The 17,139-nt window shown below is 37.0% G+C and overlaps 1 protein-coding gene across 1 annotated transcript in view; it reads left to right on the top strand.

The window, feature by feature from the left end:
* LOC140171567 (uncharacterized) overlaps positions 1–17,139 on the top strand; it is a 40,897-nt gene that overhangs the window by 13,288 nt on the left and 10,470 nt on the right. Inside the window, exons 8-17 of the mRNA XM_072194846.1 lie at positions 860–1,084; positions 4,719–4,844; positions 6,138–6,356; positions 6,931–7,041; positions 7,473–7,715; positions 8,870–8,977; positions 10,398–10,646; positions 11,130–11,234; positions 14,866–15,087; positions 15,922–16,017. Of these exons, the coding sequence (XP_072050947.1) occupies positions 860–1,084; positions 4,719–4,844; positions 6,138–6,356; positions 6,931–7,041; positions 7,473–7,715; positions 8,870–8,977; positions 10,398–10,646; positions 11,130–11,234; positions 14,866–15,087; positions 15,922–16,017 (1,704 nt within the window). The remainder of the gene's footprint in view (positions 1–859; positions 1,085–4,718; positions 4,845–6,137; positions 6,357–6,930; positions 7,042–7,472; positions 7,716–8,869; positions 8,978–10,397; positions 10,647–11,129; positions 11,235–14,865; positions 15,088–15,921; positions 16,018–17,139) is intronic.

Raw genomic sequence — 17,139 nt, 5'->3', positions numbered from 1 at the left:
AGAGTTACCAAAATTTTCAAAGGCCCCTTTGCAATGATTTTTCATCAAATTTACCCCCCTTTTTCATGCAAAATCGAGGACAAAATTTGGCCAAAACAACCCCTTTTTTGTAGTTTTTAATGACCAGAATTTCAAACACCCCTTTTCAATGATTATAATTTCAAACACCCCTTATCAATGACACTAAATGTTGACATAAAATTTCTGGATTATCTTTCAAGTACCCCTTTTATCCAAATTTCGCGGACAGGGCAAATTAAATATCCCTATTTTGCTGATTTCACTGTCAAATTTCACGGACAGTGCAAATTAAATCCCCCTATTTTGCCAATTTCGCGGTCCTTGCTACTGGTAAAAAAATAACCCCTTTTCTGCGCAATTTGGTAACTCTCATGGTTGTCAACTTTTGTGTTGAGTTGAGTTGGGGGGGGGGGGTGCGGGGTAACAGTACGCGTTCCCAACTGTCAATCATCGGGGGTAAATCACCTCGAGCTTGACAACGATATCTGAATAGACTATCACCAAAATTTAGGTTAATTTTCGTGATTGAAACAGTATTCTTCTTGTATAAATCTTGGCTCGGATAGCGGGATTGTTGATCAATTTGATGTATTTGATAAGTTGCATGATTAAGTTTACGGGTAATTTTCATTACTTAGACGCGGAGCACGGACGCGATATAGCCGGTAGAAATCCCTGGAGTGTTCCAGGATACACAATGGCAGGGTAATGGCGGCTTACATACCTGTATTATTTGACTAGCAGTCTTATCCCAGCTTTCCTTATCCCTGGTTTGGGTTAGGGTTTACCATGTCGAACAAGTAGAGTGTCAAGTATCTGAATATTTACTTTGTTTCAGTGGCTGATCTATCAAATGCCAATGTTCGTGTGGGCTCATGCAGACATGATGATATTGCAAAGAACACCGACTGTGATTCAGTTCCTTCTGTTGCCAACCTTGGAGCAATTGAAGTGGATTGTGGTAACAGTATTACCAAGGAAGTCTATGGACGATACGTGCACATCATTTCTACCGGGAGTAAACCATTACCGATTTGCGAAGTGTATGTTTATGGGGATGATGGTGAGTGATGTCCCTGTCATGTAGCATAGTGTACCAGCCAATCACAAGCCTTGACTGTGTCCGTTTGTTTGCAATGCGCATGCGACATGCCGCTCATCGGCCAGTGACATGACAGTATCAAAACAGTATGAGAAAATATAGTACGTCTAGAATGAATCTTTGTCATAGGTACACTTTTATGATTGTGAAGTGAGGAGCGGTGCACTGTTAACAATATTTGATTTTTGAAAAGAATATACATACCAGTGAAATACAATACATAAAATATTTCGTATAGCCCCCTCTCGAAAACTAGTGCATTGCATACGTAGGTCCTACTTGCTCAATTAGCATGTTGTGCACAGAGTGGCGTAGCTAGGGCTTGCGGCGTCCAGGGCTAAGGATACATAATGACGCCCCGATTCTTGATACAATTGCGTGCGGAGCGCGCGAATTTGTGGAAACAAATATGGCCTACCACTAATTAATTGTTGGTTATAATGAAGCTGAATATCGGTCTTAAATTGATCTTTCAGATAATTTTGTGCTGAAATTAGACTTTTCCGTAGTCCACTTGCCAACTGTGCATACTCTGGCTATTGCATTTAAGCTTAGAACTCTGATTCAATTAATTTGTGCACAATTGATAGATTTTCACATCTGATCTTTTCAGTCACCGTACTCCCTCTGTTTGTTAGCTTCCCAAGTGGACTACTGATTGCGGTTTGCATGCTTAACACGGCTGTCTATGGATGAGATTGTCGGATTTCTGGCCTACTAAAATTGGCCATGATGCAATGCATCTTTAAATGGATCTGACTTGTGATTGGTCGCCCAGATCTCGTTATGGTTTAAATCCTCCGGGCACCTGCCATAACCATTAATAACTACATGGTACACAACTATATACCGCCCTTTGTGTTGGCGGGAACATTAAACTCTCAGTAGGTGCATGAGCTCGTCTTGTATTTGCTTGCGGTTTAATTGGATTGATGAACAAGTATGATTGACAGTGTGTTTGTTAGGAACTTCGCCCGTTCAAAGTCCCGTTAAAAATTCAAAGTCCATAGTCGATTTTTAACTCGGGCTTTCGAGATTAATAAACTGGCAGATTCTAAAATGAGAATTGTTCAGTAACATTATAGTTATGCCATTATGATATGTTGCATTCAATAATATAAGCCTACGTATACTTTACTTTTACCAGTGTTTACTGTCACAAATATGATTATATAAACTTTTTCCTAACCATTTTATACTAGTATTTTAATGTAATAAATATCAGTATAATTTCGAGTTCAACTGAATGCGTTCATCATGAATAATAACATATTTTTATTTATCAAAAATCGACTATGGCATAGTCTATGCTGAAATACGCGCGAAGCGTACGAAAATTTCGACTTTTATCGCTTGGAGGGGCGCAGAATCGATGCTGAATTGGTCAATTCGGCGCCCCTAGGGATTGCGCCCAGGGCATGTGCCCCCACCTGCCTCCCGTCGCTACACCACTGTGTGCACATTTTATTACAAACGTCGATGCCTTTTTTATGGATCTTTTTCATTTTTCATGTAAAGTTTATGGAGATTAATATCAAAGAAGGCTGGAAAGGACACTATAGCCTCATTTTTATGTCGTTTTAATGCTCATAAAAAAGAACCTCATCGACTGCTGTTTGAACACGGTTATCAGCTATCACACTAATAAACTTTATATGCACATAATTATATTTTGTAGCAATTTTTAACATGGATTGTCGTTTCTATATCAAATTATTCATCTTTTTATGTTTTTCTATAAACTGTACATTTGTGTGCAAATTGAGGGCGCTATTTACATATATTTTAAATTTAAATTAGCCAAATAATATGAGTTATACCTTACATTTTATGATAAAAACATGATTGAACATTCCCTTGTCATTTGATAGTATGTTTGCTGATGTTCTAATAACATTTTACAAGTGTCTAACCCTTATAAAGATGCAAACAAGATTTTAGATAAATAGCGCCATCATTGTTCAAGTTTTCTTTAAAAAAAATGACCCAGTTTTACATGCCATCAAACAACCGTGTGAGCAAGTAGAAATATAAATAAATACTTCTGGAGAGGGGGCTATAGCTAAAACAAAACATGTCATATACCTTAGTTGTTATGAAACAAAGGTGAGTGGTGGTGACTGGAGAGGGTAGTAATTTTTGACAAGTTAACAATTTGGTACACGGTGTTAGAATAAATATCACGTGACAAAGAATTACGAAAACGTTTAAATATACACTCTATGTTTTTCATATGTGAGTGGACGCGGCGAATCAGCCGTAAACTCGGCAAATTGTATTCTGAGTTAAAGTGTAAAATGTATGTGAAGGTCGTATTCATAGGTGTATCAATTCGTTGCGACAAGTATCTTATCAGACGCTGTTTAAATCAATCAATAATACTACTGCTGAAGAGGATAATAAGCTTCTACCTATTTCTATAGAATAGTTCTTGTCTTTGTTTGCTTTGGCTAAATCCTGTTCAAGCGGTAGATAACAAAGCATTGTATTTTGTCTAGGTATGTATAATCAACAATGAACAATGAGAGGATATTTCTGAACCTCGTTGACTTGGGGATGATTTGAAATGACCGCCAATTATGACTGTTGGATATTTATTACCAGAAATGTAGAAAAGAGACACATGTAGAACCGATAAAAATACAATTTTGTCGAAGGAACAGAGTTCAACAAATCATAACCCCGCTTTTGGATATCGTTTGAAGTCAAATGATATACCATTTTAAAGCTTATGGTATATATTTTCTAAACACGAAATAAAACAAAATTGACCGGGGCCGACTTTACGGCTGATTCGCCGCGTCCAGTCACATATGTGCGCTCGCAAAGGCTATCTAGACTGTAAGCTTTGGATTCAACCAATGTGTGATTTGCCAAAAGAATACATTTTTCACTGATCACAGTGCCCCCTTTTAATTTCGAGCCAAACAAATAAGGTAAAACGAAGAAAATTGCGATTTCATTCCAGCGCCTACAATACCTGTATTAGCTCGCTGATCGTAGTACATGTATTATTGCACGGAACATCGCGCAGCTGGGATGTACGAACAAGACGTATGATAAATAGCGATATGCACATAGTTTATACGTCAAGACCTACGACGAATAGCGATATGCATACAATGTATAGGTCACTGATTCAATGATACGTGCGTACACATGAGCTAACATTTACGGGACGTGTTAGCAAGCACTCGATCGGTGAACTCTGAATAAAACCGGATATATCCGGTTTTAATATAAAAACTAAAATTTTACTGCAATTAAAGCACATCAGACTTCGTCTTTCACGTGGTATTTTAGTACACCACTGGGCATTACAATCATGCAAGAAATGATTCATGCATGAAATTCGAGAAAAATTGAGGGCGTCGCTGTGGAGCAAATCACACATTATTTATGGCTTTAATATTATGCACCAACATTCGGGGTGGCGCATTAAGACGGATATTAGGATTGACTGATAGAGCGAGAGGGGAGAGAGAATTAGAGAGAATAAGAAACTAGTAATTTTGGAAACTTATATATTTCACAGCCTAACAATGCTAAGGTTAAGTTTTTAAACCAATGTTGCCCTTTAATTGTCTTTTTTTAGTACCGATCAATAAAGAGACAAGTGTCAGTTTTTTGTTGGGTCCGAAGCAGACTGTCACAGAAGATGGCGAATCTGTTGAGCTGACTATTACACGAACTGGAACTGGAAGTACCTGTACTTATTTAGGTAAATTTTATAATAAAAAGTCATCATAATATGTATAGCTAGATATGCAAATCCGTTCACCCGGATGAATAAAAATGAGTATACACAAGCCCGGTATTGGTTTAGTGGATTTTGAGATAGCACTTGATATTTTGAGAAAATTGGACTTTTCATGTTGAAGCCTATGGCCAGCACATAAAGTGTTAAGACAGAAAGTAAAATTGAAAGATGATATATCACACCTTGTAAGCAGGCGCGTAGCAAGCGGGGGGACAGGGTGGACGAAGTCCATGGGCCCCGAGGGTTCAGGGGCCCCGAGCACAAAAGCGAAAATTAAATAAGGGCTGATATAAATGGAGAGCAGGGCCGGATTTTTATACCATTGGGCCAGATGGGCCCGGGTCCAGGTCAATTTTGGGCCCCCAAAATGTTCATCTTTCTTTTAACCCCAATAACAAGCATGTTTTTTGGTCAAAATAGGGCAAAATTGTAAAAATTTTCCGCGCTTCGCGGGCATTCAAATACCAAAATTTCGCGGGCAAAATGTGTGTTGATCTGGGGCCAAAATACTCTGAAATTGAATTGAACAAAATATGTTAGTCTCCCTTGGTCCCCCATTAGTTAAATCAAAACTTGGCCACTGACTTGAGTGCACATAACTTCCTCGGCACGTGAGTTCGGGGCCTCCAAATTTTGCCCAGGGCCCCGATAAGGTAGGCTAAATCCTGCCCTGGTTAAAAGGGCCCGTACTGCTCCTTGTCCATGGGCCCCTGATGCTCTTGCTACGCCCCGCCTTGTAGATGGAATATGGAAAAGGAAAACACAAGATCAATTTGATGACACCTTAGAGAATACTTCACCCTACTGCAGTGGCGTAGATTTCCTTTTTTTTTGGGGGGGGGGTGGAAACATTCTTGAAGTATAGTGAATCCATCACTTTTTGGCGGCAGAATAAGTTTATTGTACAAATGCGTAAAATTTTGCCATTTTGAAGCTAAACTGATGAAATATGGTACAAAAGTGGAATAAATTTGTATTTTTGGGGCTAAAATTACCAAATTTGGTCAGAGACTCACATACAGGCCTCAACATTGAGCGATGATTGGATGGACCATCCCCCTGACAAAATATTGGGGGGGTTATCTCTCATCTCCCAGGGATCTATGCCTAAGCCCTACTGAGGATAACAATGGCTCGTGATAATGATATCGATACCTGTCTTGCGTCGAGGAGCTGTTTTGGTGCAGAGCAAAATTAAACTGGGTTTTCTATGGTGACTGTAAAATTATATTTTCTTGTTAAATACCACAACAGATTATTCTATTGACTTTGGGAATGCCGGCTTCTCTGACATATCAATAACATCACCGCAAGAAATCAAGATGGACAGTGATACTTCTAAAATTACTATTCCTATCACGAATGACGACATTTGCGAAGATACGGAAAGCTTTAATGTTACTCTCGATAATATTGTTGGTGGCTACTTGGGAAGCCAGTGCTGGATATGTGTGGAAATTACGGACGACGATAGTATGTATTAATGTTAACCCCATGAGAACTACCTGCCAATTGGCCAAAATGAACATTGTTTCCAATTTTGAACCAATCAAGGTATTAATAATAAAATCATCTGCAAATGCAAGTTTAACCATAAATAGTTTAAAGCCTAGTCTTAATTGGCAATTGAAATAAGAATTTCAAGTTATCAACCAATCAGAAATGCTGTTAGATAACAAGTATTGTCCGTTTTTGCTACATCGTAGCACTTTCGCAAATTGACTGACCACAAAATGATTTAAAATTATGATATGAAAAGCAGACTATTATTTATTTTTAATAGTAAAATCCTATTAACTTTTACAATAATATCCCGGTAAATTAACGTACCTGTTCTTAAAGAGGAAACCCCGCCAGAGCAGTGAGCAGTGATAAGTGTATCTCTGAATTTGACAGGTGCTAATTAATGTTTTAATGTTATTGTATCAGTTGTCGCTGATTAATTTGATAACCAGGCAGGTTTGGTTCACCCCAGAAGAACTGCTCTGGCGGGGCTTCTTATGTAGCGGTACCTGAAATAGGGAACAAACTCTCGGTATAATTTCAGGTGTCACATATTCAATGGTTTCGACATCTAGATCAGTTAGTGAAAAAGATGGTGGACTCTTTATTCCGGTTCAGAGAACGGGAACGGGTGTCATGCAACAAGGAACGGCAAGTAAGTTTATGATAATTTTAATAAGTTCAATAACTATGAGCCCCCGGGGGAAGGGATTTTCCCAATTGCCTGCCAAAAATCGCTTGCCTCCCCTCTTGGCCTGCCAAAAATCGCTTCCCCCCCCCTTGGAAGCCAGTTTATATTTTTGGGAACATCCTGATTATGTTTTAGGGTTCAAAGGGAACCTTAAAATGTTGGTTTGGTTTGGTCCTGTGGGGGTGCAAAGCAAGTGGTCCTAGCTCCCCGAGTAACAATTGATACTTAAAACAAAGAATGTTGCGGTATAATCCAAAAACCATTTAAGTAAGTTTGGTGGTGTTTTCTCTAACAACATGTTTTACTAACAAATATTTGTAAAGAACGATAGCATTTGTTCAAAACGTTTAGTGGCAACATATGACAATATTTTGAATTAATTATATATTTTATAGCACTAACATTTCGTGATATCAGCGCTACGTCCAACGACTACGGCAACACCAGACAGACTCTGATTTTCCCACCCTCCACTCCCTCAAGCCCGAATACACAGACAGCCTATGTTAACATAGTTGACAATAACTGTTATGAGGACTCCGAGACATTCACTGCTGACATATCTTCGGTAGGACCTGCGCAATGTAGTTTCATTGGAACAGGACCATCAGTGCAGATAACTATTACCGATGATGATTGTAAGTAACACTCCTTTTTTTCTTTCAGAAGAAAATACACCCCGTTCATATTTCTACGGTATTTCTGCGATATGAATGAAAAAAAAGTCCAAAAAGCAAAAAAAAAAAAAGTATACTTTCAAGGCGATGCAAATGCTTTATTGGCAACTCTTTAACCATCCAATCAAAGTAATGTCCCAGCAAACACAAAAACGTTTTAAATAAGTTATATTTTGGCTTTTGGTTTAGGTAAAAACATTCTAATAACATTAAAATGTCGGGTTATATAAAGCTAGGTCATGATAACGTTTTAAAACGTTTTGTATGAAAACACACTACAACAATATTTTGATGTTTTCAAAAAATGTTATTGTAAACTATTTTGCAACCATTTTTTCCCAATATTGTGTCAATACTTAAATAACATTATGTTAAAATATTTGAATCCAGCAAACACAGAAATGTTCATAAAATGTTTTTTTTTCAAAACCTTTTAATAACATTTAAATGTCGGGTTATATAAAGGTCATGAAACGTTTTTAAAACGTTTTTGAAAATATTTTGGGCAAACATTTTTCGCAAAATATTTTTTCAAACTCAAAATAACATTTTGTTTAGAATGTTTTGTACCAAGTTTTCAAGAATGTTTTTGGAATGTTATTAAAACGTTTTTATACCCTTTATATAACCCGACATTTAAACGTTTTCTGTAAAACATTTTTGTTTGCTGAGCAGTAGATTATCAAAAATGTTTTTAAGGTTATGAAAACGTTTTATACTCTTAATATACCCTTTATATAACCCGACATTTAAACGTTTTCTGACAACCTTTTATAACGAATATTTGCGAATGATGTCGAAAACGTTTTGTGTTTGCTGGGGTAACATTAAGATGAAGCATATTATTGTAATATTATGGGAGTTCATAGGTGCTAAGAAAGCAGAGGTTTTTCATTCTTTGTTATTTAATAATCAAAGAGATGATATGTCGTTGAGAAATAGATGCCAATACTCTGAAGTCCTTATATTACCAATATGAAACGAAACATTTTAGATATTTGTCTTAAATATTATACATAGCGGTAAAATATTGAATTCTTCGTTGAATTGGAATGGTTTCGTTAACAATATGAATACTATTTGACTGTCATGCATTTATTTCGTATAATTGACAGCTGAATTGAAATGGGTTGTTGAATCTGACAACATAATAATAAAAGAGGGAGAATCACCGATCCAACTGGAAATGACAAGAAAAGGGACGGTGCAGGCCAAAACCGTAGGTAAGTGCATGTACATGAGCGTTCACTATTATTATGGTTCCACTCAAGTTCGGTAGCGACGTACGTGCGTATTTTGCTGGTCGCAAATGCGCATGTGTTAATCGCGCAGAGCATATACACATACATATAAGGGCAGTTTGTCAGTATGCTTACAATGCAACCGCGAAAAGTATTGACGTCACTACCGAACTTGGAGCGAACTAATGTATAGGAATGTTTCGTTTCTAACAAAAACCCAACAACATCCAAGCTATCAAAATTCGTAAAATTTACATAGGGGATAACAATTTCAAGAAGTTTGATTGACTGATGCAATGTTTTTGTGGCCTAATGTTATCAATTACCACCAAATGAGATTTGTAAAGTTCTGTATTGTGAGAGCGTGGACGGAGTTTTGAACGGATTTGATTTTATCTATTCCTCACTGTGTATTTAATTTAAAGACATCACAAAAGTAACGCAGCCGTTGGAAATACGCTTATTATAGCTTATAGTTTAACTATTAATCGAATAAAGAAATATCTTAACACAGAAAGAAAGATTTCTTATTTACGCACATGTTAATACCCTATTCGCCCAATTTTGTTCAATATTAACAACACAGAAATTTGTTTAAATGTTACCATGGTTACATGTACATAAATGGTTATCAAACGAAACCAATGTGGTTATCTTCCCGCTTTATTAAAATGAAACAATGTACTGCAAAAACAATTGGAACAAATGAAGTGTCAAAATTACCTATACCAAATGTGACCGTACACGGCGAATGAGCCGTAAATTCCTCCCCGTGTTTAGAAAATATTCATCATAAGCTTTAAAATGGTATATTATTTGACTTCAAACGATATCCAGAAGCGGGGTTATGGTTTGTTGAACTTTGTTCCTTCAACAAAATGATATTTTTTCGTTTCTACATGTGTCTCTTTTTCCACATTGCTGGCAATAAATATCAAACAGTCATAATTGGCGGTCATTTCAAATCATCCCTAAGTCAACGAGGTTCAAGAAAGTTCTCTCATTGTTAATTGTTTGTTATACATACCTATACACAATACAATCATGCATTTTGATGATTGATGAAAATAAAATATGAATGAATGAACAATGCCTGGTAACCCACCACTTGAACAGGATTTAGCCAAAGCAAACAAAGACCAGAGCTATTAAAAATTCTATAGCCATCTAAGGTAGAAGCTTATTATCCTCTTCAACAATAGGATTATTGATTGGTGTTTGACTATCAAAGTGAGATAGATGTCGGGCCACCTAGATGCACTGATGAATACGACCTTCATGAACATTTTACCCTGTACCTCAGAATACAATTTAGGCAATTTCCTGCTGTACGGTCACAAATACGATTTATAGTTGTAGCGACCGACTAACCTTTTATGTTGTTTTTATATATTCTTTACAGCATTTTATGTTGATCACATCACAACCGATAATGAAGATATTAGTGTCCCATCAAATTATGGCGAAGTGACGTTTATTGCGGGTTCAGCCTCCTCGACACAACCTGTTACAGTACCCATCCAGGATGACAACGAAGTTGAAGAGGATGAGACATTTACTCTTACATTGGTAGACCCATTGGGATCAGCTTGTCCAAATGAAAATAGAGGCGAACCATATAAGCTTTACATTCAAATCAGAGACAATGATGGTATGTACATAAATCTTATCTAAGGATACGCGTCCTTCAACAACAGGTCATCTGCAGGGTTCAATCATTTTGCGGAACAATTGTAAATTAAGCGGGAAAACAATTGCGCGTCATTGCGTGGAGAAAAAACAGCCAATTTCGTGAGGTGTTGCGCGGAAACGTATATATTTCGCAGGGAATTGAGCGGAAAATGGCTAATTTCGCATGGATTTGCACCGATATTTGACGACATCAATGGTCTCTTTTCAGGGGACGCGAAATCCGATCAATAAGTGAATCGTAGAGTTTTATCGTTCGATTAAATTTATACAATAAACAAATTAATGAACCAGCATTTGTGGCATTTTATCGGAGCAAGGCCTCTGATTAGCTAAACATGAGAATATAATGTAAACAATATAAAGTGTTATGGACACATAGGGTGAATTACATGTCAGGATTGTTATCAGGAAAGTAATATTGTTGTGTCTTTTTTTCTTGCAGCGAAGTATTACTGGAAGGAACCTACATTAACTGTTGGAGAAAGCGAGGGGCAAGTGTCTGTTTGCTTGGTCAGAACTGGCGATATAAGCACAGCAAGAACAGTTGGTACGTTAGGCAACGAACAAACAACAGCTGTTCTATGGGTCCGACCGACCCAGATTTTGCGATTTGGAGATTTTTTAAAAAAACTGGAATGCAAATTAAAAACTACCGTTCTTTGGCCGAAGATAGATTTTGACTGATTTTTTTTTTAATTCTGAAAAGTTTAAAAATATATATGCAAATTATTTTTAGATATATTTCGGTAATTGTTAAAGAGTCATTAGTCTCTGCCAGTACTTGGCAAGTCCGTTCGCCTGTTGAGTATGTTTTTTCGTTGCTTTATACAGTTATCCACATCTGTAATACACCGAACTTCCTTCTTTTACAATTTTCAATTCCATTTTATTTTGTTAAAGGGCCGTGTTAGATTTCGAGTCAGCTTTACTTTTCTGGATTCTCCGAGTTATATCAACATTTTTATCTCACTTTGGTAATGGAAATAGTTCTGAATTACACAATTTAAAGTTATATGCACTGAGACTGATATAAAGCCTGTCTCAAAAAAATTGTTCAAGTGAAAAGCATCCTCTTTGGCAATTAGAAAATACCGTTGTGACATAATGCTTACATCAACGTCAAGGGCATAGTCTAAGCTCTCAAATGCCGTTTGCTCTGTTCAATTTGCTTGTTTTAATCTCGAGATGTGTTTATTTAACAACGAAAGGGCAAAATCACAATTGTGGCACTTTTTCTAGGGAAGAGAGCTGTACATGTAAATCAATGATAGCTGATGTTGATGCGTCTAATGCACTCCCCCTGCACTCGTGCATTAGACACATCAACATCAACTCGCGTGCATTATTTTGGCTAATTTCTCAATAAGTAATACGCGTTCATTAACCTATAAGTGTGCAATATTTGTTTGTCTTTCAACATGTCTTGAGTGACAAAGCGAACAGTATTTACCATGATATAATCATTGACATGCACATGTATTTATAAATCTTACAGCAGAATGTGAAATATTTATTTATCTTTTAATCTGTTTTAAGAATCATTTTTCCGGTATTATGATAAAACAGTAACTAGACTTAGCTGTGGTCTAAGACCACGAACACAGCCGTGTTGTGACCCCTTAGTGACCTTTGACCCCAAAATATATGAAAAACGCCCATAGACATTGGCTAATGTCAACGCATGTGTGCACGTGGCATCACTTTGCCATGTTACTTGTGGCAGAAGGGGCATTTTGAAGGTTTTTCGTCTCTGACCGGAAGTGACCCCTTAATGACATTTGACCCCAAATAAAAAAATACCACATATGAATTGGGTAACCACAATTCATATGTGAACATACCGTTACTGTCCTATGTTTTTCTTAGCAAATAAAATTTTTTGAAGGTTTTTCGTTTTATACCGGAAGTGACCCCTTAATGACCTTTGACCCCAAATCTGTGTACACCCCATAGACACTGGGTAATAGCAATGCATGTGTGCAAGTGGCGTCACTGTCCTACAGAATCTGTGGAAGAAGATGCATTTTAAAGGTATTTCGTTTTATACCGGAAGTGACCCTTAATGAGATTTGACCTCAAATAAAAAAAATACCACATATACATCGGGTGACTGCAGATCATGTGTGAACATACCGTTACTGTCCCATGTTTTACTTAGCTAATAAAAATTAGCTAAGGTATTTCGTTTTATACCGGAAGTGACCCCTTAATGACCTTTGACCCCGAATCTGTGTACACCCCATAGACACTGGGTAATAACAATGCATGTGTGCAAGTGGCGTCTCTGTCCCACATAATTTATGGAAGAAGATGTATTTTAAAGGTATTTCTTTTTATACCGGAAGTGACCCCCTAATGAGCTTTGACCTCAAATAAAAAAAATACCACATATACATTGGGTGACTGCGGATCATATGTGAACATACCGTTACTGTGCTATGTTTTACTTAGCTAATAAAATTTTTGAAGGTTTTTCGTTTTATACCGGAAGTGACCCCTTAATGACCTTTGACCCCAAATCTGTGTACACCACATAGACACTGGGTAAAAACAATGCATGTGTGCAAGTGGGGTCGCTGTCCTACGTAAGGTGTGGGAGAAGATGCATTTTTAGTTGAAATCACGTGTTTGACCCCTATGACCCCTGCGTGACCTTTGACCCCACGCGTTTCATGTGACATGTAGGGGCATGGTCAATGATCATTGTGACCAAGTTAGGTCAAAATCGATGTAAGCATGTGAGTGCTAGAGCAAATGTAAAGGTTGACAGAAGAATGAAAGAAAGAAAGAACCTGTAAGAAAAAAGACACAGCCGTGACGTTAGTCACGGCTGTGTAAAAACAGTATAACTTTATCTATTTTTGTGTATTTTTATTTAATTGACGCATTCTTTTGATTTCACGAAGGTACTCTTGATAAACTTGATGCAAATTTACATATGTGATGCGATCAAGCAAAATCAGTCGGAACTCGGACATATTGATTTTGAGATATAGGAAAACAAAGAAAACATTAGTTTTGTTTGGGAAACTCTTGCTCATATCGTTGGAACTGGTTGTTCAATTTCAATGGGGTTTTCTGCAAAATGCAACCTTGTAAATGCTGTTTACTTTCCTTTAAGGGGTACTACACCCCTGCCCAATTTTGTGCCTATTTTTGCATTTTTCTCAAAATTATAGCGTATTGGTGACAAGTAAGATATTTATAATATAGGGGCAAGGACTACAACTACTGGAAATTTTATTTCGGCACAGACAACAGTTGTGGAGTTACAGTCAAAAATGAGGGAAAACCAATATTTGATCAATAAATCAATAACTACTTGCGTTGAGTTGCTGAATTTTCAGTGCAGTAGTTGTAGTCCTTGCCCCAATAATATGCATGTTTTACTTGTCACCAATGCGCTATAATTTCTGAGAAAAATGCAAAAATAGGCACAAAATTGGCCAGGGTGTAGTACCCCTTAAGAAAATTTAATATTTCCGAGTTCCGATTGATTTTGCTTGATCGCACGCGCATCACATATAAAGTCCTATATAAAGATGCTTGATCACATCACATATAATGAATATGCCACATTCCCTAGTAGATGTGGCACAATAGTGATTTTACCCTTTCGTCGTTAACTAAACATATCTTGAGATTAAAACAAGCAAATTAAAAAAAACGACATTTGAGAGCTAAGACAACGCCCTTGACGTAGATGTAAGCATAATGTCACAACGGTATTTTCTAATTGCCAAAGAGGGCGCTTTTCACTTGCACATTTTTTTTTGAGACAGGCTGTATATTGTGCAAAGATGTTTGCCTTTAACACCAATATCGCAATTTCTCCTGATGTAGTAACCGTACACAGACCACTGACAAGGGGGAGGGGTCGCAAGCGGCGGGTCCCTGGGTGGGGGCCGACTCAAATTTGGTTCTCAAACACCAGTGTCAAGTAAAAACCTGCCACCTGCCTGGCTCCCTCTCAACATATCCCCGAGTTGTTTTTTAAAACAACTCCATTATTCCTAGGCTTAAAAGCCTAGGAATAATGGACACCAAAAAGCGGATTAGTTTGTTTTGTTCAGGATGCAAGTCTACATTAATCTTATATTTAAAAAAAACCCGAGAGCGTGCTCTTCATAAAATCTCATTTAACTCATCTCATTGTCTTTTAACATTGTTTTCGCCAGCGATTTCCTTTGATAGTGTAACAGCATATAGTGGGATAGATTTCTTGCCATTGAGAAATATTATCTTCGATACGGAATCTGAAATATGTGTTCCTGTAACAATATTTGATAATGATAATATAGAGAGTGCCAAAACCTTCACCATAAGCATTGAACCAAGACAGGATAACATCGTCGTTGGTTCACCTGGCGTAGTTACTGTAACCATTACCGATGACGACTGTGAGTTTAATAATTAATAATCATAATCATAATTTATATACGTGAGTGAAGGTTTCTATGCTACCGTCAGTGGGCAGTGGTAATGGCCTTGGAAAAAAACCCTTCCCGAGCAGATTTGCGGATCAACTTTACACTTATACCACAAAAGGCAACAACAGATCAGAATAAAACACAAAATTAATTATTCCCCTTTACCGTCACACAAATGACGAAATATTCCCAAGCTTACATACATAGGCTCCCTTACTTCTGGAACTAAAATGGTTGCTCTTCATCCAGAAGGACCAACTAAAACATTGGTAAAATAGTAGCCATTTGTATAAGGAATCTGTAACGTAATGAGGTGGTAGTGATTGGTTTTTAGCCAATGATATAGAGTGATTTTTGTTGTATTGGGAAAAGCGCGCTACATTATTGGTCCAATATCGCTCAGCGATGCAGTATAAATTCAGCTTCATACACTCCTATATCAAAGCAGCCAATCAGAAAAGCTGTTAGAAAAGTACGAAACATGCATTGATTGTGTATATTGTACACTCCGCGTACTACGCGCAGTGTTTCACTCGCGTTCACGTCGCGTAGGATTGATTCATTTTTCGGGCGGGTTGATGCATTTATATTTGGTTCTGTTTTTTATTCTCGTGTATGAAATAGATTAATAAACTTGTATTACTTATTGCTCGAGAAATTAGTCAATATAATGCACTTTCGGGGCTCGTGCATTAGACGCATCAACATCAGCGCGCGTGCATTGTTTTGTCTAATTTCTCTCCCAATAAGTAATACGCGTTCATTAACCTATAATTTAATGGGTTTTTTATTTAAAATTCACAGCTGAAATAGGTTGGGAACAAGAGTTTTACACCTTTGTTGAAGGCAGTAGTGCATCGGTGATGATACAAAAAGTGGGAGACAAAGCAGTATCATTCAGTGAGTATACAGTCCACAACTTATAAGTTCCCTTAATACTTTTTAAAATAAGTCGAAAAATATTTTACTTACATATAAAAATGTAAAAATATATGTATAGCCCTATTTGTTTTACCCCTGTGGACCAATTTATAGCGTCACACATCATTGCGTTCAGTCACAATGGTTAATTGTTTAAGAAAAAAGGCCGTTTTAAAAGTTTCACCTGCATAGTAGTCAGGTTTCCTTTAACAAACACATGAATAGGCCTGACCTACTATACTTCGCCAATAAAGTATCCTTACACTTGGAAAAATAATCACAATTTCCAAACTGAAAAATATTGGAGTAATTTTTTTTAATAGATGCACTATCTAATCCTGCACATTATGACACCACATTGAATCCAATGTGACTTCAAGAAGTGAAGTTACAAGCATTTGATTAGACGAAGGTCCAGTTTCAAAAGTGACAAACTGGCCTATTCAAAACGCCACAGACCACAAATCTGGTTTGAGAGTGATGAATGGCTAATTTATGCGTTTGGCTTTAATTTAATACAAAAGGAACAAAAGAAAGCTGAAACAAAAGAACTGACAAATAAAATGAAAGTTATGAAAAGTACAGAGAAGTAAAACTGAAATAAAAACTGCTTTAAATAACGCTTCATTGAAGAAACTGTGTTGTCTCTTTGTTGCGCTTGTTGGAATCTTTTTGCGCCTTGTATAGGCCAGTTTGTCACTTTTAAAACTGGACCTTCGTCTATTCAATTGCTTGTAACTTTACTTCTTGAGGTCACATTGGATTCAATGTGGTGTCATAATGTGCAGGATTAGATAGTGCATCTATTAAAAATACAAAATTATCCAAATATTGTTCAGTTTTGAAATTGTGATTATTTTTCCAACTGTAAGGATACTTTATTGGCGCAGTATATATTGTTTGAGGTCTGATTCCTATGGACTCAGATGCCACTTTTAACACTGTTTAAAATGTTCTCTTTATTTACATAATGAACCATTGTGACTGAACGCAATGACGTGTGACGCTATAATTTTGCACATATATGTGTAAAACAAATAAGGCTACTTATATATCAAATATTTGTCGATTTATTATCCTGTTTTGCCAAATGATTATCAC

This window comes from Amphiura filiformis, chromosome 2, assembly GCF_039555335.1.
Source record: "Amphiura filiformis chromosome 2, Afil_fr2py, whole genome shotgun sequence".
In the NCBI taxonomy this organism is placed as follows: domain Eukaryota; kingdom Metazoa; phylum Echinodermata; class Ophiuroidea; order Amphilepidida; family Amphiuridae; genus Amphiura; species Amphiura filiformis.
The sequence above is the reverse complement of the archived record's forward strand: the minus strand, read 5'-3'. Positions and strand labels throughout refer to the sequence as shown.